The 24,928-nt window shown below is 37.5% G+C and overlaps 1 protein-coding gene and 2 long non-coding RNA genes across 3 annotated transcripts in view; 1 reads left to right on the top strand and 2 right to left on the bottom strand.

The window, feature by feature from the left end:
• The window catches only part of LOC112487756 (uncharacterized), a 2,040-nt gene extending 1,765 nt beyond the window's left edge, over nucleotides 1-275 (bottom strand). The window contains exon 1 of the long non-coding RNA XR_003051155.1: nucleotides 152-275. This is a non-coding gene — a long non-coding RNA (uncharacterized LOC112487756). The remainder of the gene's footprint in view (nucleotides 1-151) is intronic.
• The window catches only part of LOC103386616 (inositol 1,4,5-trisphosphate receptor type 1-like), a 27,721-nt gene extending 2,793 nt beyond the window's left edge, over nucleotides 1-24,928 (top strand). Inside the window, 61 exon segments of the mRNA XM_025060288.1 lie at nucleotides 1,221-1,334; nucleotides 1,685-1,755; nucleotides 2,267-2,382; nucleotides 2,511-2,597; nucleotides 2,766-2,870; nucleotides 2,872-2,931; nucleotides 3,294-3,392; nucleotides 3,521-3,604; nucleotides 3,789-3,935; nucleotides 4,195-4,299; nucleotides 4,796-4,840; nucleotides 4,930-5,081; nucleotides 5,546-5,645; nucleotides 5,721-5,881; nucleotides 6,161-6,302; nucleotides 6,391-6,549; nucleotides 6,644-6,816; nucleotides 7,068-7,187; nucleotides 7,265-7,456; nucleotides 7,533-7,784; nucleotides 7,934-8,075; nucleotides 8,161-8,314; nucleotides 8,660-8,853; nucleotides 8,927-9,062; nucleotides 9,176-9,230; nucleotides 9,308-9,473; nucleotides 9,925-10,083; nucleotides 10,193-10,261; nucleotides 10,334-10,468; nucleotides 10,661-10,786; nucleotides 10,880-11,080; nucleotides 11,178-11,429; nucleotides 11,814-11,939; nucleotides 12,245-12,373; nucleotides 12,550-12,670; nucleotides 12,765-12,967; nucleotides 13,196-13,344; nucleotides 13,535-13,646; nucleotides 14,303-14,338; nucleotides 14,779-14,814; nucleotides 15,194-15,244; nucleotides 15,750-15,879; nucleotides 16,043-16,227; nucleotides 16,510-16,693; nucleotides 17,296-17,549; nucleotides 17,688-17,888; nucleotides 18,196-18,306; nucleotides 18,619-18,714; nucleotides 18,791-18,919; nucleotides 19,035-19,142; nucleotides 19,332-19,524; nucleotides 19,807-19,929; nucleotides 20,121-20,296; nucleotides 20,460-20,624; nucleotides 20,965-21,154; nucleotides 21,268-21,354; nucleotides 21,644-21,792; nucleotides 22,003-22,168; nucleotides 22,448-22,608; nucleotides 23,122-23,283; nucleotides 23,508-24,928. Coding sequence (XP_024916056.1) covers nucleotides 1,221-1,334; nucleotides 1,685-1,755; nucleotides 2,267-2,382; nucleotides 2,511-2,597; nucleotides 2,766-2,870; nucleotides 2,872-2,931; nucleotides 3,294-3,392; nucleotides 3,521-3,604; nucleotides 3,789-3,935; nucleotides 4,195-4,299; nucleotides 4,796-4,840; nucleotides 4,930-5,081; nucleotides 5,546-5,645; nucleotides 5,721-5,881; nucleotides 6,161-6,302; nucleotides 6,391-6,549; nucleotides 6,644-6,816; nucleotides 7,068-7,187; nucleotides 7,265-7,456; nucleotides 7,533-7,784; nucleotides 7,934-8,075; nucleotides 8,161-8,314; nucleotides 8,660-8,853; nucleotides 8,927-9,062; nucleotides 9,176-9,230; nucleotides 9,308-9,473; nucleotides 9,925-10,083; nucleotides 10,193-10,261; nucleotides 10,334-10,468; nucleotides 10,661-10,786; nucleotides 10,880-11,080; nucleotides 11,178-11,429; nucleotides 11,814-11,939; nucleotides 12,245-12,373; nucleotides 12,550-12,670; nucleotides 12,765-12,967; nucleotides 13,196-13,344; nucleotides 13,535-13,646; nucleotides 14,303-14,338; nucleotides 14,779-14,814; nucleotides 15,194-15,244; nucleotides 15,750-15,879; nucleotides 16,043-16,227; nucleotides 16,510-16,693; nucleotides 17,296-17,549; nucleotides 17,688-17,888; nucleotides 18,196-18,306; nucleotides 18,619-18,714; nucleotides 18,791-18,919; nucleotides 19,035-19,142; nucleotides 19,332-19,524; nucleotides 19,807-19,929; nucleotides 20,121-20,296; nucleotides 20,460-20,624; nucleotides 20,965-21,154; nucleotides 21,268-21,354; nucleotides 21,644-21,792; nucleotides 22,003-22,168; nucleotides 22,448-22,608; nucleotides 23,122-23,283; nucleotides 23,508-23,597 — 8,296 coding nt within the window. The 3' untranslated portion in view covers nucleotides 23,598-24,928.
• On the bottom strand, nucleotides 22,005-23,245 carry LOC107989238 (uncharacterized). Its single transcript, XR_003051154.1, has 3 exons — nucleotides 23,119-23,245; nucleotides 22,398-22,680; nucleotides 22,005-22,110 (listed from the first exon to the last, which is right to left on the bottom strand). It is a non-coding gene; the product is annotated as an uncharacterized LOC107989238 (long non-coding RNA).

Raw genomic sequence — 24,928 nt, 5'->3', positions numbered from 1 at the left:
ACTTTGATAACTTACTGCCTACTGTAAGTCAACTACACAACCTGGTTAGTGTTAGGGCGGTTTGTGAATTGGGAGGCGTTCCCATACTGACGTGGAGGAGGTTCTAGCTTAGACCTCATTTAGCAGAGGTAACGCTTCAGTGTCCTCTTACCTGGACGTCACTGTCATGGACTTAAGGATGGACCGTGCTGTGGACACGACTCTGTGCTGACCCACATGTTTGTCCGCTGCTTCACTTTTGCTTCCTCTGCCACTGACGCCTTTCTTCATCTTTGAAAGGTAAAAACTGATTTACAAATAGACGAGCTGTCTGTGAACGATGTGGCTCAAGAAGCCGTAGCTGCTCAAACGTCGCTCATCTGAGAATACTTTTAATTAATACGTTCAAACAGAGCGACGTTTGCTTAAGTTGGTGTTTCTGTTCTTTTCGGGTTACTGAGAATGTTCTGGAACTGATAAAATAATTAGTAACTGCACCTCTGGCAAGGACAACTGGTGCTGCATTTCTGTCCACAGAAAGGGTTCGTTTACAAGTAAATTAAATTAATTAAATATAAATATATAAATACTGAAGTCGTTTTGTGTATAAAAAATCGGATAACATCTGAGCTAAGTGCATCGGCAACCGTTGAAAAGAACCGAGTATAATTATGATAAAGAAGTATTCAAATTAAACATTAGTGTCTGTGAAAACAAGCAATATGACATGCATGTTAAAGTTTAATTGAAGTTTGCTTAATGGGTCTTGGAGTTTTGTTTTTTTAAGGCAACGGTAAATTAGTCTATGTTCTTTATAACTGGTGTTCTTGGTGATCAGATATTCTGGAATGATCGATGCCAGGGGATATTGAACTGTACTAAACTGACACCTGTGACAACTTAGTTGTTTTTTTCTACGTTAAATTTTCTAAAATGTTTTTTAGTATATTCTAAACTGTGGAGTGAATTCAGAAATGACAAAAATACAGTTCTTGGGTTTTGTTAAGCAAGTTTTGCAGTTAAAGGAAGGAATATGATGTTTTTAATTTTTTTAATTTTTTTTGTTTTTAATGTACTAAGGAGCTATGGAGAACATTTTGGACAAAAGAATATGTTTTTTTATTTTATTTACGCACAATACAATACTGTAATACATCCTTTTGATCAATAACTTTTAACTTCTAAATATGAACAAATATGACTTAATTATGTCTGAATTAAATTGTGCTATTGTTTAACAGGTGTTGCCATCCCAGAATAGCCATGTCGGACAAGATGTCCAGTTTCCTCCACATTGGGGACATTTGTTCACTTTATGCTGAAGGATCCACCAGTGGATTTATTAGCACTTTAGGGTAAGTGGCTTTCCTTTGTACGACTGCTGTGTATTCATGTTTGCTTTGGAAGTAGGTTGAAAGTACTTTGTTTTTATATTTAAAATATCTTTGTCTAAAAGATGGTAAGAATCTGGCCTGTATTAATTCTTTTAAATTTATATTTATTTCAAATTGTCCTCGTCTCTAAAGTCTTCAGAAGAATCATTTTACTTTTTACAGCTTTATGTAACAGGAATTCTTTTAGAAATGGTCTTCAGAAGAATCATTTTACTTTTTAGAGCTTTATGTAACAGGAATTGTTTTAGAAATGAAAAAATACTTTTGGTGACTCTCTGTACTGTACTGAATTATAAACACCTTGATTTTAGTCTGGTGGATGACCGTTGTGTGGTACAACCAGACACAGGCGACCTTAACAACCCACCCAAGAAGTTTAGGGGTAAGTCTTCATCTTATTTTTAAATCAAAGGCATCTTTGTAGTCAGTACATAAACTAATATTTAAAGACATAAATCCTGCAGAATAAATTGAATAGTTATAGTCAATCACTATCAAATCTGACAGGGTGTCAAGAGAGTAACTTCAGTTACTACCTGTTTGATACTGTGGAGATGCAGTGAGTGTGGTAGTGATGTGACATAGAATAGCACCAATAAGAAAGGAAAGGTGTACAGTGGTATACCGTGTTTGTTTCATATATGGTAAGAAGACAGAAAACGAAGTAAGACAGAAGTCTATCTTGAGTTGAAATTCAGAGTAAACTTAAATCAGCCAGGCTTTGGGGGTAGCATTAGCCATCATCTTGCATCTCATTGACACCTTTTGGTTTCTGGCCAATGGGTCTTAAAACAAGCTGGCAACACGTGTTATGAATTACTACTGTTTATTTCAATAGACAGAAAATTCAGGATGTGTCTTTCACCTGGCCTTTGTGGTTCTGCGTTTGACAGATTGTCTTTTTAAGTTGTGTCCTATGAGCCGATATTCTGCACAAAAACAGTTTTGGAAAGCAGCAAAACCTGGAGGCAACAGTTCTACTGACACAGTTCTCCTCAACAAACTCCATGTAAGTCCCTCATCTCAAAATACATAGCACCTAAGTAATACTAACCAAGGGAAGCTACAATATGCAAGAATAATAACACATTTTTGGTTCTGTTTCACCGACGAGCATACATGTGTCTGTTCTGTTAGCATGCTGCTGATCTAGAAAAGAAACAGAATGAGTCTGAAAACCGAAAGCTTCTCGGAACAGTCATCCAGTATGGAAATGTCATCCAGGTGTGTCTAGAAAATCACTGCATACACTGTAAAAATGTACATTTTTGGCTCTCAGGTGCTGTTGTGAACATTTGTGACACGTTACAATATAAGGAAATGTTCTTTCTGGTTTTTCTGTAAATATTTCCACATTGAACTCTGTACATGAATTTCTTATTTTGCTGACAGCTGCTTCACTTAAAAAGTCATAAATACCTGACGGTAAACAAACGCCTACCTGCTCTTTTGGAGAAGAATGCCATGAGAGTGACTCTGGACTCAGCAGGTAATGAAAAATGAAGGATCCTGGTTCTACATACAACCCTTCTACAAACTGCGCTCCCTTGGAGACAGTGTGGGTAAAATGAAGGGTCATGTTACACTGTGCTCAGCAGAGAAGATTACACTGTTCACTGGTTATGACATTACAACAGTGGTAGTTGTTGGTCTGACAGAGGAAGGTTATTTGGCCAAGTTGTCTAAAGAAGAATCCGGCCCTATAAATATAACCAGTAATAAAAAGAAATATCTCGAACAAGCATGATAACTACAACTTGCTATTTTTGTTACATACATTTGATAAATACCTTGACTCTAACAAAGGTAATCTAATATAAAGGTAATTACATTTTTTGTAAAGGCATGACTAGATGTAATTTAATTGCAAATTCCTAGCTTTTAGAAAACTTTGCTTCCTGTATTTTCTGCCTATTCTAGGTGGTGATTGGAGATAAAGTGGTTCTTAATCCTGTGAATGCAGGACAGCCTCTCCATGCCAGTAGCCACCAACTAGTTGACAACCCAGGATGCAATGAGGTACAAATAGTGTCTGTCACTTAAAGGGGTGATAAAACTAGAATGTAACTCAGTAAGTTCAATCATCTGTCAGTGATAGGACATGATCGTTCGAGATTAACATTCTCACTCTCTTTTCTGTTTGTCAGGTAAATTCTGTAAACTGCAACACAAGTTGGAAAGTTGTTCTCTTCATGAAATGGAGCGACAACAAGGAAACAATACTGAAAGGGGTGAGTGCCTGTACACAACGCAATATTTGATAAGTTGTTTTTGTTTTAGGTGGCCATCAGTAGCAACTTGGACATTTGTATAAATGACCACAATAAGGTCATACCCAAAAAACACCTAAGACTAATGGACCATGAGTTGGACATTAAACCTGCCTGTTAAAATAATCAGTTTTTGTAATTGCAGGGGGATGTGGTGCGGTTATTCCACGCAGAACAGGAGAAGTTTTTAACATGTGATGATTACAAAAAAAAGCAGTATGTTTTTCTCCGTACCACGGGTCGGCAGTCTGCTACATCTGCCACTAGCAGCAAAGCATTATGGGAAGTAGAGGTAAGCAAAACATCATATTTATTTGTACATGTGACTTAACCACGCAAATGGCTAAGCAGTCTGCAATTCAGTATTAAAGGCACTACAGTATCTACAGTGTGTCACTGCAGCAGGTGTAAAAACACCATTCACAACATCATGTAGTTTTTTGCAGGGGGAAGCCGAGAGGAAAAAAATCATCAACAAGAAGGAAGCTACAGCAGACACAGAGTACAAGGTTTTTTTTTTCATTCATCTGCATTTTCTATTCTTCTACCAGGTGGTTCACAATGATCCGTGTAGAGGCGGTGCAGGGTACTGGAACAGCCTGTTTAGGTTCAAACACTTGGCCACAGGATGTTATTTGGCTGCTGAAATGAACGGGGTAGGTTTTATCTTTTAAGCCATAGACCACACTTCCATACATATTTTTTTATTTTAAAGATTAATGGTGCTTTATTGCCTGTTTGCACATTCACATGAAAACTCTTCGTTAGATGTAAAGCGATTACTTTCATTAGGACCCTAAAGTATTTTAATGAGGAATAGGGCCAACACCATGAATATTTGATGAGTTGATTTAAGGGATGCAAACACATTTGGATACATGCATACATGTTCCAATCCAATCACCTGATACTCTGGACCGGCTTTTTACCACAACTTGCTGTTCACTGTTCTAGTAGTTCAAACAACAAAGTCAATGTGTTTTGTGATTGTTTGTATTTAACATTTACTGGAAAGTTAAATTTAATTCATCTATTTTTTTGAATATTCTTTCCTTTGATTATTTTCCATCCTTAATTTTATTGTTTTATTGTCTCATATGATATGAGTCACAGTGTGACTCTCTCTGTGTTTGTGTGTGTCTGTTTATGAAGGTGAACCAACCTGTTGAGGAGGACAATGCTGAGCAGCACTCTTTGGTAAGATGGCTTGATATCTTGATTTCTTTTTTCTTTCCTAATGGACTCTACTGTTAACATGTAATATTAATAGTGTCTTGCACCTGCAGGATGCAGACAATGGAGCATTCGGAAGTCGTTTGGGAACTCGCCAGGATAAAATCATGTACAGTCTGGGTCCCGTTCCTGAAGGGATAGACATCTCCTCCATCTTTGAGCTTGACCCTACTACACTAAGAGGGGGGGACTCTATGGTACCCAGGTAGGTTCTGTGTTAGAGCTGGGCAATATCTTGATATTTTAATATATGTCGCTATATTTCTAAACTAGATATAACATGTGATAATAGCCATTGTATCGATACAATTCATTTAGCATTAAAATGACAATACTGTACATGAGTTGCAAGTTCACACCTGTTTGTCCTCTCCCTCTCGCTGTGTCCCTACACACAAACAGCTTTTGGCTCCATCCACATGTGACATTCCACAGTCTGTCTAATATATTTAATGAATTATTGTGACATTTAGTCTTTCTTATTGGCTATGAATGGACAAAAAATGTTGAGGTATAGGCAGAAAAAAAAGCCAATAATGCTTTAGGAAAACCTAGAGGTAAAATATGTTTGAGTAGTTTTTTTTGTTTTGACAAATTTAAAGGATAGGTTTACAAAACAATTCTGACTTTTTTGCTTGTTGTTTTGTCTTGCTCCCAATACTCTGTCAGGAGCTCCTATGTGAGACTAAGACACTTGTGCACAAACACCTGGGTCCATAGCACCAACAACCTCATTGACAAAGAAGATGAGAAACCTGTTATGCTACAAGTAAGTATGTGCAGTTGTCAGATTTGTGGCAGGAAATGTTTTTTGCACAGGTGTAAGAACTTACTTTTTTCTCAGATTGGAACATCTGCAGTAAAGGAGGACAAGGAAGCTTTTGCTATTGTACCAGTGCCACCTGCAGAGGTGCGGGACTTAGACTTTGCTAACGATGCAAGTAAAGTGTTGGCGTCTATTGCAAGCAAGTTGGAAAAAGGAACCATTACACAAAATGAAAGAAGGTATATCTAAGAGATAGTACTACACTATGCATGGTTTCTGTCTCAATTTATTTTTATATAAAAATAATTTAATTATATATCTATATAGTTCAATTAAATAATTTCCAGTTGGTGCAGTTAAAACTAAAGTTATTTGTAACCACTGCAAAAATTAGTTTTCTTATAAATTCCTTTCAGTAAGTACCACTTAAAATGCAATTGTTGCCCAGCATCATATATATTATCAAAAGTAAATGTGACTAAAACAGATGTTTTGACATATGCATATGCACTTTTCAGGTTTGTGACCAAGCTACTTGAGGATCTAGTTTTCTTTGTCGTTGACATTCCCAACACTGGGCAGGATGTGTTAGAGGTCATGGTCAACAAACCCAACAGAGAAAGACAGAAACTTATGCGAGAGCAAAACATCCTTAAACAGGTTGGCCATAACCATCATAAAAATCTAAAATGAGACAGTCATTTATGTTTATTTGGATTATTCAAAAAAAGATTCTTTTTCATTGCAGATTTTTAAACTTCTCCAAGCCCCTTTCACAGATTGTGGCGATGGTCCCATGCTTCGATTGGAAGAACTTGGAGACCAGCGTCATGCTCCATTTAGACACATTTGCAGGCTTTGTTATAGAGTCTTGCGCCATTCCCAGCAGGATTACAGAAAAAACCAGGTTGTGGAGTCAACTGTGTAGAGTATAGGACTGTCATGATGTTTTTGGGCAGATATTTATGCAGTTACTTACTTTTTTCTCTTGGTTGTGACAGGAATACATTGCAAGACAATTCAGCTTCATGCAGAAACAGATTGGATATGACGTGTTGGCCGAAGACACAATAACTGCTCTGCTACACAACAACAGGAAGCTGTTGGAAAAACACATCACAGCTGCTGAGATAGATACATTTGTCACTTTAGTAAGAAAGAACCGGGAGCATAGGTATGCTTCACAAAAAGGAATTAAACTGAAAAAGCTGAAGTCATTTGGACTAGACCATGAATTCAGTGGTGATGCAAATTTAAAATACTAAAAATGTATATAATTAATTAAAATTAAAATCATAATATGGTGGTAATCGAGAAAATAAAGTATTGTGGCTGAGAATTTATCACACAAGTGCTGCTCCTTATGTTTTGTCCTGCAATATTGGTTACAATACTAATGTTTTGTTATCTTGTATTCATGCTCAGGTTTCTGGACTACCTGTCAGATCTATGTGTGTCCATGAATAAGTCTATCCCCGTCACCCAGGAGCTCATCTGTAATGCAGTACTGGATCCTTCCAATGTTGACATCCTCATTGACACCAAGTGAGTGCTTCATTTTTCTCATATCTGTCACAGCCTTAAAAAGCGTGATTGAGTCATTTTTATGGCTCTTTTGCTAGATTGGTGTTGTCATTGTTCGAGGTCGAAACGTCTACCAGTGGAGAGAAGCCAGTAGAACCACAGGATGAAGAGGAAGTTTGGTTGTTTTGGAAGGACAATTGTAAGGGAATTCGAAGTAAAAGCGTCAGGGAGTTGGCCCAGGATGCAAAAGAAGGCCAGAAGGAGGACCAGGAGGTGATCAGCTACTATCGGTAAGATTAATTACACACATTTATTTCTCCTCTGTCTTAAAAGACAATGCTTTCATTTAATATTGATACTACCTAGGTGTCAGCTGAACCTCTTTGCCCGCATGTGCCTGGACCGTCAGTACCTGGCCATCAACAAAATTTCTTGTCAGCTGGATGTAAAACTGATTCTCTGCTGCATGTCTGATGAAGACCTACCCTATGACCTGCGCGCGTCTTTCTGCCGCCTGATGTTGCACATGCATGTGGATCGTGACCCACAGGAGCAGGTTACACCTGTGAAATATGCTCGTCTTTGGTCGGAGATTCCTTCTAAAATTGCCATTACTGAGTAAGTTTTAGTAACTTGTTTTTAATATATTTGTACTGTGTTTAGGAATTTTTAAAAAAATTACAATCGTTTGTTTGTGTAAGATGTTCTGGTAATTTTTGAAATTGCAGATTTTAGTTTTGCGTGTTTTAAAATATTGTGTCCATCAGCTATGACAATGATGGAACCAGCAGAGATGAAATCAAAGAGAAGTTCTGCCAGACGATGGACTTTGTGGAGACCTACCTGAGAGAAGTGGTTTCACAAAACATTCCTTTCTCTGACAAAGAGAAGAACAAGCTTACCTTTGAGGTACGTCCTCTCAGTGGATATAATTGTTAATTACTTATGTTTTGGTTTGAATTAACCTATTAATTTAGAATTCTCTCATCTGTAGGTAGTACACCTGGCAAGGAACCTCATTTACTTTGGCTTCTACAACTTTAGTGACCTACTTCGACTTACAAAGATCCTGTTAAACATTTTGGACTGTGTACATGTCAGTACTTTGTACCCTAAAGAAAAGCTGGAAAAGGAAGAAGAAAACAAAGGTAAACATTTAATTAGATAAGTGCTGATTAACGTTAACAGCTATTTATAAATGTACAGGTAAATCTACAACTATCTGTGTTTAATGGTACAATATGGCAATCAATAAAACATTGCATAAACTTGCAGTATTACAAAAAACAATTAATTTTAAATGTATATTCTTAAAATCTTCATTCTTTCTTGCTATGTTATACCAGTATGACATTTTGCATCCTTTTCAAGTTAGCAAAATATTTAAACAAAAAATATTTAATTAAATATTAAATTAAATATTTGTTTCTTTTGCTCAATGTCAATCTTTTTTTTCCTTCAAATTTGACAAATCTGCTCCTCATATGTTACAGCAGGCAGCAATGTTATGAAATCTCTTCATGGAGTTGGAGAGCTGATGACCCAAGTAGTGCTGCGAGGTGGTGGACTTTTGCAGACCACACCAGCTCATCCACCAGAGGGTGATGTTGTAAAAACTCACATTGACACAGAGAGAGAGGACATCATGGTCATGGACACTAAGCTAAAGATTATTGAGATCTTGCAGGTAGGGCTTCTACACTTGTTCTCTATACTCCTAACCCACCTAACATAGAGTAACAATATTTTTCTCTGTTCAGTTCATTTTAAGTGTACGTCTGGACTATAGGATCTCCTGTCTGCTCTGTATTTTTAAACGTGAGTTTGAGAACAACACACAAGGAGAAAATGCTGATGTTCAAAATGGAACCAAAAATATTACCTGTCAAATACCAGGTAGGAAGATCATTTCTTTAGAAGATCAGCATGTGATCAAAAATGTATTTCAACTTGTATATATATCATTTATATCAATATATATCAATCAGATTGACTTTTTTATACTATAGGTGATCTTGACATTGGGGTTATTGAGGAACAAGCAGAGGGGATCTTTGGGGGAAGGTACGCCACATTGTAATTTTAAACAGAAAAGAAGATTTAAATAGCTTCATGTTGTTACTGTTCGACTGTCTTTACAGTGAGGAGAACACTGTACTAGACCTGGATGACCATGGTGGCCGTACCTTTTTAAGGGTCCTGCTGCACTTAACCATGCATGACTACCCACCTCTAGTATCTGGAGCTCTTCACTTGCTTTTCAGACACTTTAGCCAGAGACAGGAAGTTCTCATGGCTTTCAAACAAGTAAGAACAGCAATAAACTAACAAACTTGAATTTGCGATTATGCATTAAGGTGATATTTCAGTTCAGTGCTAGAACTCAATTTCAATAACTTTTAACAGAATTATATTTTGTGCACTTACCTGAGATCATTTCATTGAGGAGCAATCTACAATTGGATTGCAACGGGAAATCTTCGTTCACTTTTGATGTACTTAAATAACCTATGAAATAATTCATTCTCTTTGGGAAACGATTTTCTCCAAAGATCCTTATATTACCTTACCATCTTTATTTACCTCTCACTGTTCATTACCATAATCTTTGATAATTGTAATGGATTAAATGTTTTTTTTTTCAACTCTATCTTTTAATCGTATGAAGAACACCTGTATAAAAAATAATGTGTTTTAAAATATGTACTTTGTTAAAAGTAATTTTGAACAAACATGTCTCCCTTTGCCTTATCTCAAGGTTCAACTGCTGGTGACCAGTCAGGATGTAGACAACTACAAACAAATTAAGTCAAACCTCGACCAGCTGCGATCTATTGTGGAGAAATCTGAATTGTGGGTTTACAAAAGGCAAGGAGAGGACGGGCTCGACGCCGATCAGGAGTCTGACAACAAGAAGGTTGTCATTGTCATTGTGCTAACCTCCCAATAAACAGCACTACAAAGCTTAAGAAATAATTTTATAAATGTAGAAGTAAATACTCAAATGGTGCTTCATTTTTTTGTAGGGGGATTCACTTGTTTCTGACGATAAAAAAGAAAGCCCAAGCAATTACAACTACAGGGTTGTGAAAGAGGTAAGGCTCTTTGGAATGCTAACAATATACTTTCATATATGTCATATTATCTTTGATTTATTTTTTTTTTAGATACTACTATTTCTCAGTAAGTTGTGTGTCCAAGAGGGGAGCTCAGGGAGAAAGAGTGAGAAACAGCAAAGGCTTCTGAAGAACATGGGAGCACACATTGTTGTATTAGAGCTGCTGCAAATCCCCTATGAGAAGGTATGTGACATGTAGAGTCATTTCAATTGTTTTTTTAATTAATTTTTACATTGCAATAAACATTGAGATATGATATATGTAAACACACTGTATGAGGCTATATATATTTGTGTCTGAAACTTCCCTCACAACCATCAGTAATTCCCTCGTTGATGAGAAATCATTTGAAATATTTAATTCATTGAAATCCAGGATGAAGATGTCCGAATGCTGGAAATCATGAAAACGGCTCATGAGTTTTTGCAGAATTTCTGTGCAGGGAATCAACAGAATCAGGCTCTGCTCCACAAACATATCAACTTGTTTCTCAATCCTGGGGTACTGTTTGGGATTTCTATAGCTAAACCTTCCTATTTTTTTCTGTCAAAGTGATACGTTGACACATCCCTGTCCTGTTCTGTCCCATAACAGATCTTGGAGGCTGTTACCATGCAGCATATCTTCATGAATAACTTCCAGCTGTGCAGTGACATCAGTGAGCATGTTGTGCAACACTTTGTTCACTGCATTGAGTCACATGGTCGTCATGTCCAGTACTTAAAGTTCCTGCAGACTATTGTAAAGGCTGAGAATAAGTTTATTAAGAAATGTCAAGACATTGTCATGGCTGAGGTCTGTGTGATACTGTAATATATTATGTTATGGACTGCTTAATATGTTTTGATGCGTAACTGACTACTGTTTTTGTTGATTTCTTCACATCCTGTAGATGGTAAACTCTGGTGAGGATGTTCTAGTTTTCTACAATGATCGGGCTTCCTTTCAAACACTCATTCAAATGATGAGATCAGAGCGAGACTGCATAGATGAGAACAGCCCCCTTATGTACCACATCCACCTTGTGGAGCTGCTGGCTGTCTGCACTGAGGGCAAGAATGTGTACACTGAGATCAAATGCAATTCCCTGCTGCCTCTGGATGATATTGTTCGTGTTGTCACAGATGAAGACTGCATTCCTGAAGTATGGACTTCTCTTTTTCCCTTTCTTATGTAAGGTGAATCCATCCATCCATCCATCTTCTATCGCATAATCCTTCACAGGGCTGTGGGGAAGGGCCCCACAGGGCGTGCCTTGTACAGTCACAGTAATAGTGAAATCACTTTCTACAATGCAACAAAATGTCTTGAATCCCACTTTATCTTTAACCACAAGGTTAAAGTTCAGTTGCAGTATTTCCGTGTCACATTACCCTGCCTGATTTAAATTTGATGAACTTTCCAACAATAGTTATGGGTAATTGGCATTATTGGCTCCTCTGTTGGACTTGTCCTTGAATGTTTAGTTAAGGTTATGACCTTGTTTTTGTTGTGAAAATGTCTTAGTTGTTGTGTTTTCATCCAACAGGTTAAGATTGCCTACATCAACTTCTTAAACCACTGCTACGTGGACACAGAAGTAGAGATGAAAGAGATTTACACCTCAAACCACATGTGGAAATTGTTTGAGAACTTTTTGGTGGACATATGTCGGGTAAGGCACTAGATTTCTTACTTTATTTTCTTGCCCAGGAGGTGAACCCTGGGGTTCCACACCAATGACAGAGCCTCTGGGCCAAAGTGCCACTTTGCTATGTTATCTTTTATTATTATTACATTTTTCACCGGAGTAATACCTTGTTCTTTTGCTGCTTATGCATTTTTAAATTGAAGTTTCTCTATTTGTAGAGTATGGTTTATCACCTCCACGTGAAATTGTCATAAAGTGTAACCAGCTAATTTGGCAGGATGTGCATTACACTAGCCCTGCCTTAATTATGTGTTTTCTGTCTTTTTTAGGTGTGTAATAACACCAGCTGTAGGAAGTATGCAGATACAATGCTGGAGAGTTATGTAACAGACACAGTAATGAGCATTGTCACATGTTTCTTTAGCTCCCCTTTCTCTGACCAGAGCACAAGTCTGCAGGTAAACCATTTTCTACTGTTTAGTATTTTATATATGTATATATATCATGTTGTGAAATGTTACTTACATTTAGGGTCTGTGAAAACTGACTGTGCAGGGCATATTTTCCTCTTTGCCTGTTAAAGCTTTATGTTTTGTATCAGTTTTGTTTCTGAATGTTTTATTTTGTCCTACAGACTCGTCAGCCAGTATTTGTACAACTGCTTCAAGGAGTGTTCAGAGTTTACCATTGTTCCTGGCTAAACCCTGTCCCAAAGGCCTCAGTAGAGGCTTGCATCAAAGTTCTTTCAGACGTTGGTAAAATGCTGGTTTGAAACCAGAAACCAATCTCTTGTAGGGCATTAGAGACGCAGATTCACAGTGTTTAATATACTTTCTTATCTTTGCCTAGCTAAGAGCAGAGCCATTGCCATCCCAGTTGACCTAGACAGCCAGGTCAATAACCTGTTTGTTAAGTCTAATGCTGTGGTTCAGAAGACTATCCTTAACTGGAAACTGACGGCCAAGAGCACTTCTAAACTTCAAGATAGTCAGGCCAAAGAATCTGGCCTGACCATTACAAAGGACTACAGAAACATAATTGAGAGGCTGCAGGTCTGTATGAAGTCAAAGTGGTTACTTTAAAGTATTTCATATTGTAAATGACAAAAGTGGTTACTTTAAAGTATGTCATATTGTAAATGACAATACTCACAAAATCTATATACATATGTATGCATACTTCATGTTTAAGGGTGCATGATAATTATTGTTATTGTTATTATAATGCATTAAGTGCTACACTGTGTAATCATTTAATAATCAGACCTTTTAACTCTGCAGGACATTGTGTCGGCACTAGAGGACCGTCTAAGGCCACTAGTCCAAGCTGAGCTCTCAGTTCTGGTAGATGTACTACACCGTCCAGAGCTTCTCTTTCCTGAAAACACAGATGCACGCAAGAAATGTGAAAGTGGAGGATTTATATCAAAGTAAGTTTCATGTCATCAGATTTCAACAAATTTATGTCAATTTTTTTCCTTCCATTTTTTATTTGTATTTTGGTGCAACCAGCTCTTTATGTGTTATTCCTTTCATTTGACAAAACTAAACTATACTGCAGTATGCCAGTTGTAGAAAAAGAGTTAATGTAAATATGGTCCTTTTTCTCCTTCTAACAAGACTAATCAAACACACCAAGCAGCTACTCAGTGAGAATGAAGAGCGCCTGTGTATCAAAGTGCTGCAGACATTGAGGGAAATGATGGCCAAAGACCACGACTATGGAGAGAAGGTACACACACACGCCATTTCTGGTTAACACTCAATCAACAAGCTAAACACTGTATCCTATCAGACCATCTTTATGTTGTTAAGTGTTTGACACTAACTCCAGTGGAGAAGAATATTACCCCCAGTGTAACAAAAAACTGTCTAGGGCAAAGATATGAACCAATATAATGAGATTCTATGCACTAAGCAAGGTAAAGCCTGATGTAAAGAATCACATACATGGACTAAGAAGAGGGGTAAGATAAGTCACTCACAATGTCTCAAGTGCAGAACAAATGTTTTGAGTATTTTAATATTGTTTTCTCTTACAGTTTATTGTTTAACACTGTTTTTTTTTTTCTTAAAATAGTCCTCTGTTAACGAGAAGAAACAAAAACTGTCTGTATGTATTTTCCTGTTTGGTGTCCTCACTTGGGTTGAGCTTCCACACACACAGCACATTTCCATATTTCCTGCAGAACTTCTAAACCAAAACTACTTCCAAAACTAACAAACTAATTTTTCCTGCTTTTTTACTTTTCACGTTTCACTGTGTGCAGTCATTTGCTTTTGTGTTTTTCTCACATGCTGTATTTCTTACACGCATCAATGAATTCATCGATGACTTGCTAATCTGCTGCTACTAACACTATGCCCTCCTCTATACTTCTCTTGCAGCTGATTGCCTATGATGATGAGATGGATGTGGCTGAGGTCAATCATTTTACTAACTTTTTTAACATATGTCTTTCTGTCTGTTGCTGTCAGTGCAGGTCTGCTTCTGTACCTCAGTACTGCCCGTTAATATTCATGTCCATATTGCTAAATCCATTTAGCATTGCAAATTAATAGCTTATACAATATATGTATATGTTTATATATATATGACTTATATGTATATATAAATATATGCAATAGAAAAATGGAAGTGCTTTGAGCAGTTATTTATAGATGACATTATGTCCATTGTAGCTTGGTTTGCACACTACACAAATTCAAGGGGTCCTAGTTTGCATAGTGTGCAAACCAATCCAGAGAGGATGCCGTCTCCACCACAGCCTACGTACAACTTACCCACTCAGACTCAAGTGACTCACTACATGTTTAATCTGATATTAATTGATCTTTAATAAAATAATGTTTTTTCCACACAGCTTGCACCACCACCAGAGCCTAACGTTCCTACGGAGGTCTGTTTTATATTTTACTGCTAATCAGAAATGTTGTGCTTTACTCTATATTCAAATAACGCTGTCCTATTGCAAAGGACACATTTAAATATTTTGCGAAATCAAACAAAACATGTTAATCCACAAGGTCAATGTCATATTTTCCCTTTCAATCAATCAAGCATGTGATTGCAACAACACCTGTAACAGTATTTTGTATTTTCATACAGAGAGTATCACCTTCTTGCACTATAATAATGTAATTTTACCTTACAACATTTCGTCAATTGAATGATTTAAAATTTTTTTCTCAATTTTTCTGCATGCAACAACTTACTGTCTCTTGTCTCGTGTTTTCTTTTTTATTTTCCCTTTGGTAATTCATCTCAATGATAACTAGAACCAGGAACTAGAGCCACAGCCTCAGAAGCAACTGGATGATCAAAAAAGGGTAGGTACTAAGTTTGGTTCTGGCTGTTTTCAATGAGAACATTACCAGCAATTTGGACGAGCACTTAGGGACTGACAATATTTATCATCATGGTCATCCAGGCCAAACAAGCTACTTGGGGAAAGTAAAAAAAAAAGGTGTCTACAATAGGATCTATTTCTACCAAGTCTTACCAAGTCTATGCCTGCAATTGTCAATTAAATCAATATATGTGGATTCTGCTTAAAGGTTACAATGATGTTTTGGTAATGAAATACAAAAAAAAATTATAAGAAGGTTATATCTCTGTTGGATCTGTTAGGCTTACCATTAACAAGAAACCCTTTAATTTCCCTAGTTTGCTCTTGGATCTTTTCGATAATTTTCTTTTCTCTTGTGACAGTACAGAACTAAAAATTAAAAACAGTAAATTAGAAGAAGATTAAAACCAATTTAACTGCTGGTTTCCAGTTACACGTTAAAGCAGTAACTAGACTTCATTTTCCTCTGTCAATCTTTGATCCAGGGTGAAGCTCTGCGGCAGATCTTGGTTAATCGATACTATGGGAATGTAAAACCTAGACAAAGGAGAGACAGCGTTACAGCCTTCAGCAATGGTTCAGTCACTTCAAGAGCACAGGGGAAATCTCCTACAGGTCTGTTTAATAGCATAGAATTATTGTGTATTATATAAGCTGAATCAACAATTTAAAACCCCTATACCATTCCTTTTAAATTGTGTACCAAATGACTAGTGGGATCTCTCCTACAAGGTGTTGGTTGCATTTGTATGTAATCTGGCTACATCTGTTCCCATAGTTGTCAGCTCGGGGGTAGGAGGCCGAGGGGACCTGAGTCTGGCAGAGGTTCAGTGTCGCCTAGACAAGGAAGGGGCCTCAGACCTAGTCATTGACCTCATCATGAATGCTACCAGTGACCGAATCTTCCAGGAGAGCATCCTGTTAGCCATAGCCCTGCTGGAAGGTGGGAACACGGCTATCCAGGTAATTTGGGGCTGATACAGTATGTGGGGGGTAGCCTGATGGTAGCCTTGAGACTTTTAAAAATTGGAGAGGCTGTTTTTTCAGATTTTGTTTTACCTTTTATCCACATGCGCTATATATAAATATAGGTCTACTGTTATTAACAACAGTATTGGCTCTAAACTTCCTGTGATGTACTTTTTGTTAATCAACACGTTTTTATTCTTTGCTCACTGTTACATGCATATTCATGTGAGTGTCTCTCTTGTTTGTTTGTTTGTTTTTGTTGTTCTTTTGCTCCAGGCATCATTCTTACAACGTCTTACCGGAGACAATAAGTCCGAGAAATTTTTTAAAGTAATTTATGAGCGCATGAAGCTGGCTCAGCAGGAGATCAAGGCCACTGTAACAGTTAATACAAGTGATCTGGGCAACAAAAAAAAGGATGAGGATTCATCAGATAAAGACACACAAGGATGCAAAAAAGGTCAGAGGTCAAGACTTTAGGAACGTTACTTTGTGCTGTCTAGTGTTAGGGTCATAGTTATTTTTTCCCTTAGATGTTCTTTGAAACTCCCCTTTAATGAAAGGGAAACAACCAGATCACTGTCACTATTGAAGAGGTAACTGTTGATATACAGTGTATGCCAATGTTGGTGGTCATATGTGTTTGGTTGGACATAACTCATGAACACATTTTGTTCTTTTTTTCAAAGGAAATGACACATTATATATACAATCATAATTAATCATTATATATGGATTTTTTTCCAGGAAGTATTTAAGCACAGAAAGATATGTTTAAACCAAGATGGTGTGTCTTTCTAGATAAAACATTAACAATCCATAAAGAATTTTTAAAATTTGAAAACTACTGTATTTTTCAACCAATTCTAACCTAGACTTCTAGCACAAAAAAAATGACTTAACCTTTAATCTTGCAATTTACTAACAACTTTACAAACTTACAAATTATAAATTTTGATTACAAAATCAATATATATATATACCCGTAACAATGTTTTTGGTTCAGTAATTAACAGATAATCCCACAGTTCACTATCTTGACTGTTTGCTCCTGTTTTGTAGCCAAGGATCTGCCTGCATTGACAGATGAAGTTAAGGAGCAGCTGATGGAGGCCTCCACTGTCACCAAAAAGCCTTTTACAAATGACCGCCATGAGACTGAAGCTGAAGAGCATCCAGTGGCTTCTGATGCTTCCCATTTGCCAGCTGCTAATAAGGGTCAGGAGGAGAGTGAGATGAGCACCATCATCACTATCATGCAGCCTATCCTGCGCCTAATGCAGCTACTGTGTGAGAACCACAACAGAGACCTGCAGGTCAGTAACAACAGTTTGGTTGGAACACATTCACATTAGAATAATGACACATTGTGGCTTTTCCTACTGGCCAAGTGCACCAGAAAAAAGAAGTCTGGGAAAGTGTTTTTTTCTTTTCTTTTATCTCTTATTCTCCAGAGCTTTCTGCGCAACCAGAATAACAAGAACAACTTCAACCTGGTGTGTGAAACATTGCAGTTTCTTGACTGTATATGTGGTAGTACTACAGGAGGACTTGGCCTGTTGGGACTTTACATAAATGAAAAGAATGTTGGACTCATCAACCAGACTGTGGAAAGTCTTACTGAGTACTGCCAGGGTCCCTGTCACGAGAACCAGGTGATAATGTACACACAAAACATATTAAAAAGCCCTTGTGTTTTGGAAACAATAGCTGCAATAGCTTTAGTCTTTTGCATTTGTGTCAGGGTAAACTTTTTAGCCCTTGTTCAAGATAAGGATGTGAATATTACTTGTATGTTTGAAGCAAAGCTCTAAATCTGAATGATAAAAACATTTTGTTGAAATAAAGAGGAATTTAAGTTACGTGATGATATTGAAAAATCTCAGAGGAAAACTAAACAAAATGTATCTCTCTTCATTTTTATTATTTACTGATCATGTTTACATTCACCGTCTTTCACAGAACTGTATTGCTACTCATGAATGCAATGGTATTGACATCATCATCGCTCTCATCCTAAATGACATCAACCCACTTGGCAAGAAAAGGATGGATCTAGTGCTGGAACTCAAAGTGAGTTTATATTTGATAAAATGTTTAAGGATTCCCCTTCATTTGCCTGGACGTCTCCAGTGCAGTGGTGGCTTGGTGGTAAAGGAAACAGACTGGTTTCAGGTTCGAGTCCACCAGCTGCCAAGTTACCACTGAGGTGCTCTGAGCATGGCCCCGTCCCCACACACTGCTCCCCTGGTCCTTAAAGCTGCCCACTGTTCACTTTGGTGATGGGTTAAAAGCAGAGGACACAGTTGGTTGTGTGCAGTGGTGAGCTGTGTCACAACGACAAGGAGTTCACTTTCCTTTCTTAATCTTTTGTGTCTTTTTTAGAATAATGCATCCAAGCTTCTTCTTGCAATCATGGAGAGTCGCCACGACAGTGAAAATGCTGAGAGGATCTTGTACAACATGAGGCCAAAAGAACTGGTGTGAATTAATCACTTAATCACTTAAATATGCACCACATGCCTTCTGAGTGCCCTGGTTTGTCTCGTCCATGCAGGTAGAAGTGATAAAAAAGGCATACATACAGGGTGAGGTGGAGACACCACTGGAGGGTGAGGAGATAGAGGAGGAACATTCTGCCTCCCCACGAAATGTTGGCCATAATATCTACATTCTGGCACATCAGGTAAGCTGAGCAAAGGTATTATTATCTGACAGCTGTCATTAATGCACATGTTAAAAGATCAGCCACTCAATGGCCACCAACGAACCCTAACCATTTATTACTGACCCGGTTTCAGTTAGCTCGACACAACAAGGAGCTGCAGGCCATGTTGAAACCAGGTGACATGTATGGAGAAGGAGACGAGGCTCTGGAGTTTTACGCCAAACACACAGCTCAAATTGAGGTCAGGTTAATCCAGCATAAATTGTTGGATTTTCACAGGCTTCTCCCAAACCTTTTTTGTTTGTATTTTAAGTAGTAGTTATCTTGTAATGTATTAGACTTTGTTCTATTGTCACTGTTAGTGTTATATGTAATAGTAGTAATTACAATGAGATGCCGTGTCATTTAGTGGCTGATTGGTTGTGTACAGATTGTACGACTGGATCGGACCATGGAGCAGATCGTCTTTCCTGTCCCAAACATCTGTGAGTTCCTAACCCAAGAGTCCAAGCTGCGTGTTTACTACACTACAGAGAGAGATGAGCAAGGCAGCAAAATCAATGATTTCTTCTTACGCTCTGAGGATCTCTTCAATGAGATGATCTGGCAGAAAAAGTTAAGAGGTACAAAATAGAACAATAGAGTTACTAGAATACTAGTAACAAAAACAATATTACCTGTTTGTTTTTTCTCAAATAATTTATTAAGTGGGCTCTGGTTTATTTATCTTATCATCTGAAGTACCAGTTAAATTCTGCTCACAAGGCAACTCATCTTTAAAAGCATCTTATTGTTTAAAGTGTTTGTAAAACTCCATTTTATTTCACTCCCTGCTGTGACTTCAAAGCAGATAGAGAAGTGCTGCCTGTCACATGTTTTATTTGCTGCCCTTCTTCTGCCCACAGCCCAGCCCATCTTGTACTGGTGTTCCAGAAACATGTCGTTCTGGAGTAGCATTTCTTTTAACCTGGCTGTGCTTGTAAACCTGTTAGTGGCCTTTTTCTACCCTCTGGAGGGCATCGGAGGAGGTAAGTTACCCGTTTCCCAACACACGTTCAAACTTTTCTGAACATGATGCGTGATAATGCTCTCCAAGAATAGTGTTCACTTGGGGTTCTGAATGTGTGCTTCACTGATATTGTAATATGAAAAGAACTCAAAACGTGAAATCATAATTTGTTTGTCAATAAACATTTTCTGTTGTCTTACTCCTTCTTAGGTACACTAAAACCACATCTGTCTGCTCTGCTGTGGATGGTAATGCTGTTCTCTCTGGGTTTAGTCTTCATCTTACCTCAGCCTCATGGAATCCGAGCAATCATTGCCTCCACCATCCTGCGTCTCATCTTCTCTGTAGGATTGGAACCCACTTTGTTTCTCTTGGGGGCTTTCAATGTGAGTTGTCATTTGTCATCCTCAGACTGTAGAAAGATATTTAACATATCAAATAAATCTCTAAAGGATGTTCAGAACACTTGTGGAAAGTGGAACCACACAACTATGACTACTGAATATGTCAGATTATCAAAATAACACATGGTTTTCCATTACTCTACAGTTTATTAATAAGATCATCTTTCTGATGAGCTTTCTTGGAAATCGAGGAACCTTCAGTCGTGGCTGCAGAACCATGATCACCGATGTTGAGTTCCTCTATCACCTGCTCTACCTGATTATCGGCACCCTGGGGGTCTTTGTTCACGTCTTCTTTTACAGCTTGCTAGTATGTGTAAAACCCTCATACAATATAATATCAAGCAGCAACGTTGTCCCATTTAACATATTGACTAGCAATAATAATAATATAATAAAAGATTATGATATGCTCATTCAATCTTGTAAACTCTACTGGTACTTTTACAACAAAAAAAATATCTTCCAATATCTCTTTTCCCAACTGTCATCCATAAACATACTAGATAGATCGATAGAGCATTATTAATCCTTCGGGAAATTAGGGAACTCCGGTGCTGCAGATCATCCAGAAGGCTGCTGCCATCAGTATCAGCGCCATCTGTCAGCGTCATAAAGGACAAACATCTTTGAATCCTTCCTCTTTCTAGCTCTTCGATCTGATTTACCGAGAGGAGACCCTGCTGAATGTGATTAAAAGTGTGACCCGCAATGGCCGCTCCATTGTCCTCACTGCCGTATTGGCTCTAATACTTGTCTACCTCTTCTCAATTGTGGGATTTATTTTCTTCAAAGATGACTTCATTTTTGCTGTTGACAGAATACCCAACCAAACACTGGGTAAGTCAACATACATATATGCAGTTTCTTTGCTTTCAATTTTTTTAATTGTTTCTGTCACATTTCTAATTGTTTTCTTTTGTTTTTTTCTCCTTTTGGTTCTTGTTGAAAAGAACAAGGAGTCAGCATGGTGGGGGAATTCTTCTCTGGTGGAGATCATCAAACAAGCAAGCACAACTATTCTGAAACTATGATGGACAGTGAGTTGGATGTGTATTATGTGTATGTGTGTATACACACATTTATTCTGCAATTCCAAAATTGATTTTAAATGTTGCTGATTGCTTGTTTTAAAATCCACGTGTTCCATGTACCGTATTTGGGTTGGGTTGGGTCCTGTCACAAATGTGTGCCGGGGAGGTTAGGATTTTTGTTCCACTCCACATCATAGCAGATCTCACTACTGTCAACATTCCTCTATACAAAAACAAACCTGTGTGCTCATTGCTTATACAACCCTATATTTAACAATATCATGTTTCTCCTTAGCCTCTTTTGCCATTCAGCCATCAGCCATGGTCATCGAAGACAAGGAGAGAACATGTGACTCCTTAATCATGTGCATCGTGACAGTACTGAGTCATGGACTTAGAAGTGGTGGAGGTGTGGGAGATGTCCTGAGGAAACCATCCAAGGAGGTATAATCCTGACTGATCAGACTTTCAACTAAAGACACACCCAGAAATTTTAATTTGATACATTTATATTTCTCAAAGGATTTTATTGTCAAAACAGCAATTGGTTGATAAGTACAAGCTTTATAAACTAATAACTAATTCATTGTTAATAAACCGATGCACCGATTTTAAAATCCTGGGTTGATAATTCTCATTTTTCTTCTTGTACAGGAGCCCCTGTTTGCAGCCAGAGTACTCTATGATCTGCTCTTCTTCTTCATGGTCATTATCATCGTCTTGAACCTCATCTTTGGTGTCATCATTGACACATTTGCTGACCTGAGGAGTGAAAAACAGAAGAAAGAGGAGGTCCTAAAAACAACATGTTTCATTTGTGGTGAGAGATTCATTTAAATGAATGAAAACTGCCGAATAACACAGTGCTTTACTGGCCACGTCTTCAATTCAGTTTATCTTAACTTCCAAATCAAAAAGGACTATAGATTTGAATACTGTATTACATGAACAATGTGTAAACAAAATTAGATACACTAATACACGTTGGACCAAATAATATAGGTTGGGCTTAAGTTATTCTTTTTCAAAAGCATCAAATGAAATCTAACCTCTGACATTCTGTTTGTCCTTTGTGTGGGTTTGTGCCATATTTGAACAGGTCTGGAGAGAGACAAGTTTGACAATAAGACAGTCACCTTTGAAGAACACATCAAAATTGAGCACAACATGTGGCACTATCTCTTCTTCATCGTTTTGGTTAAGGTGAAGGACTCCACGGAGTTCACAGGTCCAGAGAGCTACGTGGCTGAAATGATCAGGGTAGGCAGCACACTACACCCACCAAGGTCAAGAGGTTTGGGCCAATGTTCCGCTGAGTGGACACGTCAACAACTGTGTAAGGTCAAGAGGTTTGGGCCAATGTTCCACTGAGTGGACACGTCAACAACTAGTAGAAAGAGAAAAGATCTGGGATGAATTTTCTTAGTGACAGCACTATAATAATAAGTGATCTTTCAACTTGAATTCAAACTAAGACCTTAATAGCAGAACAAACAGGTTTCAGTAACTTTTATTTAAATAAAAATATAACAATTATTTCAGTCATGTTTTGGCCTGTTGGAGATCTAGAGAACCTGGGACCGTGCATACTGAGAAAAGGCCATCAACAGTCACAGTCGGCGTGACTGGCTGTATCACAAAATTTGACTCCAGAACTCTAAACACTACTACTACTACTACTTACTACACTCTACTGGTACTTTTACAATTTACTACTACTACATACTTATTTTTTACAATAACTTTTTTTACTTCTCCTTCATTATTTACCAGGACCACAATTTGGACTGGTTCCCACGCATGCGGGCCATGTCCTTGGTCAGCAGTGATGCGGACGGGGAACAGAATGAGATCAGAAACCTGCAGGAGAGGCTGGAGTCCACCATGAAGTTGGTGTCTAACCTTTCTGGTCAGCTAACAGAGCTGAAGGACCAGGTTTGTCCTTAAAGATGCCTACATAAAAACAAAAACATGATCAGGGGAAAACATGTTTTGGTCAAGTAGGTTGCTACTTATCTTCTATCTTATAAGGTTTCTTAGTGTTATGGACCTTTTAGGTCTCTTTTATTATGACCATATGACCTAGAAATTAGTCAGCAAGAAAAAAACAGACGGTTCTCTCCTGATTTGTTCGATGACCTGTTGTGTTTTGTCTTTAGATGACAGAACAAAGGAAACACAAGCAACGCATCGGCCTGTTGGGACACCCTCAGCACATGAATGTCACCAACACTCAGCAACTGGCATAAAGTCTTGTTGCCTGTATGATGTTTCTAGACGGATGTTGTTTTTTGTTTTGTTTTTTGTTTTTTTAATAGTTCAAGGACATGTTTTCACCAGAAATAAATTTACAGAAAGTATTTTTTCTTGTTAATAGTTCCAGTATTATCTTTCAACACTGTTCAAATCTTATAAATATTGCTCCTGGGTATCAAACTCATTTTGGTTCACAGGCAGCATGCAACCTAATGAGCTGTCAAGTGGGCTGGACCACTACAATCATAACTTAACTAACTGTAAATAACAATAAGTTCATGTTTTTTTGCCTTTTGTTTTCATCCAAGCCAGTATGTTAGATATTTATTATTATTTATTCATATTTAATGAAATATAGGTTTACAAAATCCTGAACATGAAGTGATTGTGTATTTTTTTATTTTTAAAATTAATCAAGCGGGCAGGATTGAACTGCCTAGCAGATCAGTTCTGGCACCGCATGTTTGCCCACCTGCTGTAATCAGTTCATCGTTGGAATCACAGTGATACAGATGATTGATTGGATTTGTGATGTAACTGATCTGGTCTCCTTGTGTGTCCAGATCAAAGCATATGGTACAGGAGTACTTACTAATGGAGAGAGTAAATGTGCAGTATAAAACCACACTATTTTTTATTAATTATTAGTTTGTATCTGTTGATGTTGCTGTATTTGTTGTATAAGGTATTTATTTTTTTCGGGAAGTGTGAAAGTACATTTTAGTACATTTTCATTAAAGGACCAACCACAGAATAAATTCTGTTCTTAATTAGCTGGGATTTTAACATGATAGAGAGACATGGACAGAAACATGGATAAGACAGTTATTTCTAATTTGTTTTTAGGTTTATTTCTTTTTATGTTTAAGGCACACACACTATTTTCAGTCACAATAAATATTGTGCAATATATTATACAGTCCTTGAAGTACAGGCCACATTTTAGGATTTTATAGCATCACTACGTAAATACGTATCTAGTGTTTATTTTTGCCTATGTAAGTATCAATAGTGGCACTTCCCAATGTTGTGTTCACCTGTGTTGATTGTTGCTGTTGTGTTTTGTAACTGCATTAGCTTTAAATGGATCTTTTACCTGCTGTAGGATTAACAACTCTAACTTATACATTTAGTTTCAGTCAAAGGTTGCTTGTAAAGAAGGGTTTAATTTCAGCACTTCTAAGATTATTATCACTTCAGATTTTCTTAGAGGTAAATAGCTTGGACTTCTTCTATCATAAAACTTAAATCGCATAATGTCACTGCTCTAATACTCACAACCCTCTCTCTTTGTCAAATAAACTGATACAGTATTGTGAAGGAA

This window comes from Cynoglossus semilaevis, chromosome 11, assembly GCF_000523025.1.
Source record: "Cynoglossus semilaevis isolate Cse_v1.0 chromosome 11, Cse_v1.0, whole genome shotgun sequence".
Taxonomy (NCBI): Eukaryota; Metazoa; Chordata; class Actinopteri; order Pleuronectiformes; family Cynoglossidae; genus Cynoglossus; species Cynoglossus semilaevis.
This window is presented reverse-complemented; position numbering and strand designations above follow the sequence as displayed.